This window comes from Branchiostoma floridae, chromosome 7 (assembly GCF_000003815.2).
Source record: "Branchiostoma floridae strain S238N-H82 chromosome 7, Bfl_VNyyK, whole genome shotgun sequence".
Classification (NCBI taxonomy): domain Eukaryota; kingdom Metazoa; phylum Chordata; class Leptocardii; order Amphioxiformes; family Branchiostomatidae; genus Branchiostoma; species Branchiostoma floridae.
Genome location: NC_049985.1, coordinates 14,221,776 through 14,224,262, shown reverse-complemented (window position 1 = coordinate 14,224,262; position 2,487 = coordinate 14,221,776). Strand labels below are relative to the sequence as shown.

The 2,487-nt window shown below is 43.7% G+C and overlaps 1 protein-coding gene across 1 annotated transcript in view; it reads left to right on the top strand.

The window, feature by feature from the left end:
* Positions 1 to 590, top strand: part of LOC118420049 (sialin-like) — a 5,497-nt gene extending 4,907 nt beyond the window's left edge. The window contains exons 9-10 of the mRNA XM_035826755.1: positions 265 to 414; positions 564 to 590. Coding sequence (XP_035682648.1) covers positions 265 to 414; positions 564 to 590 — 177 coding nt within the window. The remainder of the gene's footprint in view (positions 1 to 264; positions 415 to 563) is intronic.
* Positions 591 to 2,487: the final 1,897 nt, after the last annotated feature.

Here is a 2,487-nt window from a genome sequence, read left to right as displayed (position 1 = left end):
CGTTGAATGAAGATATAACGTTACGACAAATTTGTAGCCTCCACCAGACCTTCCAGGGGAGGTTACGGATATCGTTACGATTCGATAGAAATAGCATGGAAAACTGGCCAGGACACACAAACACACACTTACAGTTACCCCCTACGGTCGCCAAACTCCCCTGACAGTTATTCTCCCTAGTATCGCCAGCGTAGTTAGTCTGTTTAGAGACAGTCGAATTCTTAGAGATGTTCTGAAGGAAAAGACGGTGATGTGTTTCCTCAGAAACTGCCAGTCCCGTGGCTGAAGGTGCTGACGTCACTTCCTGTGTGGGCCCTGATCGTGGGACAGTTCAGCTCCCTGTGGGGCACGTACCTGCTGCTCACGCAGCTGCCGAACTACATGAAGAACGTGCTGGGCTTCAACATCAGGACGGTAAAGTCATATTCAATTTTTCTTAGCATGAAAGTTCATCTGTGTTGGTAGAATACATTATAGAAATTGCTAAACTTTCTTTCCAACAATGAATTGATATAGGGACTTACCCTAAATTTACGGTCAAACTCTGTCGACCTTGTTCACAGAATGACCCTCTCTATCTTCAGCAGTAAGACGGGGGGGGGGGACGCTTAGCGGTTACACCAACAGTAACCGCAATTCGCTTTCGAGCCTTGTAGAAAAGTAACGAAGTACTCAAAATGCTTTCTGCCTTCTCGACACGGGTTTTACTATGGCATTCAAGTGATGAAAGTAACGCACACTTTGCTTAAGATTCTGGAAGTTCCATCGTATGGGGTCGCTTTGCAGTTACCGAAGGCTTCGCTTAGCGGCTACCTCCAGAGAACCTTCATTCACTTTCGAGCCTGGTAGAAAAGTAAGGAAGTAATTTTAAGTACTCAAATTGCTTTCTGCCTTCTCGCCACGGGCTCTACTATGCAATTCAAGTGATGAAAGTAACGCACACTTTGCTTAAGATTCTGGAAGTTCCATCGTATGAATGGGGTCGCTTTGCGGTTACCGAAGGGTCTGCTTGGCGGTTACCTCAAGGGAACTTTCATTCGCTTTCGAGCCTTGTAGAAAGGTAACGAAGTAATGTTTAGTACTCAAAATGCTTTCTGTCTTCTCCACACGGGTTTTACTATGGAATTCAGGTGATGAAAGTAACGCACACTTTGCTTAAGATTCTGGAAGTTCCATCGTATGGGGTCGCTTTGCGGTTACCGAAGGCTTCGCTTAGCGATTACATCCGGCGAACCTTCATTTACTTTTGAGCATTGTAGAAAAGTAAGGAAGTAATTTTTAGTGCTCAACTTACTTTCTGCCTTCTCGACACGTGTTTTACTATGAAATTCAGGTGATGAAAGCAACGCACACTTTGCTTAAGAATCTGAAAATTCCATCGTATTGGGTCGCTTTGCGGTTACCGAAGGCTTCGCTTAGCGGTTACCCCAAGGGAGCTTTCATTCGCTTTCGAGCCTTCTAGAAAGGTAACGAAGTAGTTTTTAGTATTCAAAATGCTTTCCGTCTTCTTGCCACGTGTTTTACTATAAAATTCAAGTGATGAAAGTAACGCACACTTTGTTTAAGAATCTGAAAGTTCCATCGTATGGGGTCGCTTTGCGGTTACCGAAGGGTTCTCCTGGCGGTTACGCTAATGGAACCTTCATTCGCTTTCGAGCCTTGTAGAAAAGTAACGAAGTAATTTTTAGTACTCAAAATGCTTTCTGTCTTCTCGACACCGGTTTTACTATGAAATTCAAGTGATGAAAGTAACGCACACTTTGTTAAAGAATCTGGAAGTTCCATCGTATGGAGTCGCTTTGCGGTTACCGAAGGGTTCGCTTAGCGGCTACCTCCGGAGAACCTTCATTCGCTTTCGAGCCTTGTAGAAAAGTAAGGAAGTAATTTTAAGTACTCAAATTACTTCATGCCTTCTTTCCACGGGTTTTACTATAGAATTCAGGTGATGAAAGTAACGCACACTTTGTTTAAGATTCTGGAAGTTCCATCGTATGGGGTCGCTTTGCGGTTACCGAAGTGTTCGCTTAGCAGTTACCTTCGGCGAACCTTCATTCACTTTCGAGCCTTGTAGAAAAGTAACGAAGTAATTTTAAGTACTCAAAATGCTTTCTGTCTTCTCGACACGTGTTTTACTATCAATTCAAGTGATGAAAGTAACGCACACTTTGCTTAAGATTCTGGAAGTTCCATCGTATGGGGTCGCTTTGCGGTTACCGAAGTGTTCGCTTAGCAGTTACCTTCGGCGAACCTTCATTCACTTTCGAGCCTTGTAGAAAAGTAGGGAAGTAATCTTAAGTACTCAAATTACTTCATGCCTTCTGGCCACGGGTTTTACTATAGAATTCAGGTGATGAAAGTAACGCACACTTTGTTTAAGATTCTGGAAGTTCCATCGAATGGGGTCGCTTTGCGGTTACCGAAGGGTTCGCTTAGCGGTTACCTCAAGGGAAATTTCATTCGCTTTCGAGCCTTCTAGAAAGGTAACGA